The 674-nt window shown below is 62.5% G+C and overlaps 1 protein-coding gene across 1 annotated transcript in view; it reads left to right on the plus strand.

Moving 5' to 3' along the window:
• The window catches only part of TBKBP1 (TBK1 binding protein 1), a 15,832-nt gene that overhangs the window by 12,826 nt on the left and 2,332 nt on the right, over nucleotides 1–674 (plus strand). The window contains exons 8-9 of the mRNA XM_015599108.2: nucleotides 220–338; nucleotides 570–669. Of these exons, the coding sequence (XP_015454594.1) occupies nucleotides 220–338; nucleotides 570–669 (219 nt within the window). The remainder of the gene's footprint in view (nucleotides 1–219; nucleotides 339–569; nucleotides 670–674) is intronic.

A 674-nucleotide genomic window follows, 5' to 3' on the forward strand; every position in this document is an offset into this window, starting at 1 on the left:
TAACCTGGACTTTAAAGCCCAAGAAGATTTCTGCACTTGGACTGCAGGGCCCTGGAGGGGAGGAGAGGGCCAGATGCTGGGGCAGAGCCAGTTTTTGCTCCACAGTTGTGACAGTAAACCCACATGCCCCCTCCTCTTCCCTGCTTCTTGCCCTCTGACCTCAGGGTCAGGGCAGGCTGGGGTCAAGCTGTGACCCGAGGGGACTGGGGTATCTTTCAGAGTGAATTTGGCGCTGGCTTACACCGAGCTGACAGAGGAGCTGGGCCGGCTCAGGGAGCTGAGTTCTCTGCAGGGGAGGATCTTGAGGACTCTGTTGCAGGAGCAGGCCCGGAGTGGTGGTGAGATGGGGCAGGGAGGGGAGGCCAGGCCAGACCCCGAGGTGAGGGGAGCTATGGCTACCATCCTGCATCCTGGGGCCACCCTCTGCTTCTTTTCCTGTGCCTGGTCCTTTTTCACTCGCGTTGGTAGGGGAGAGTGGGTGGGCTTTGGTCGCAGGCAAGCCTTTGGCTCCCCATTTCTGACATCTCTCCTCACCACTGTCCCCTGACCTGGTCCTGCTTCTCTTCCAGGCCAGAGGCACTCACCGCTGTCGCAGCGCCACTCCCCGGCCCCCCAGTGCCCCTCACCATCCCCGCCCACCCGAGCGGCGCCCCCTTGCCCCCCTTGCCAGTCTC

The sequence above is a fragment of the Pteropus alecto genome, unplaced genomic scaffold (assembly GCF_000325575.1).
Source record: "Pteropus alecto unplaced genomic scaffold, ASM32557v1 scaffold98, whole genome shotgun sequence".
In the NCBI taxonomy this organism is placed as follows: domain Eukaryota; kingdom Metazoa; phylum Chordata; class Mammalia; order Chiroptera; family Pteropodidae; genus Pteropus; species Pteropus alecto.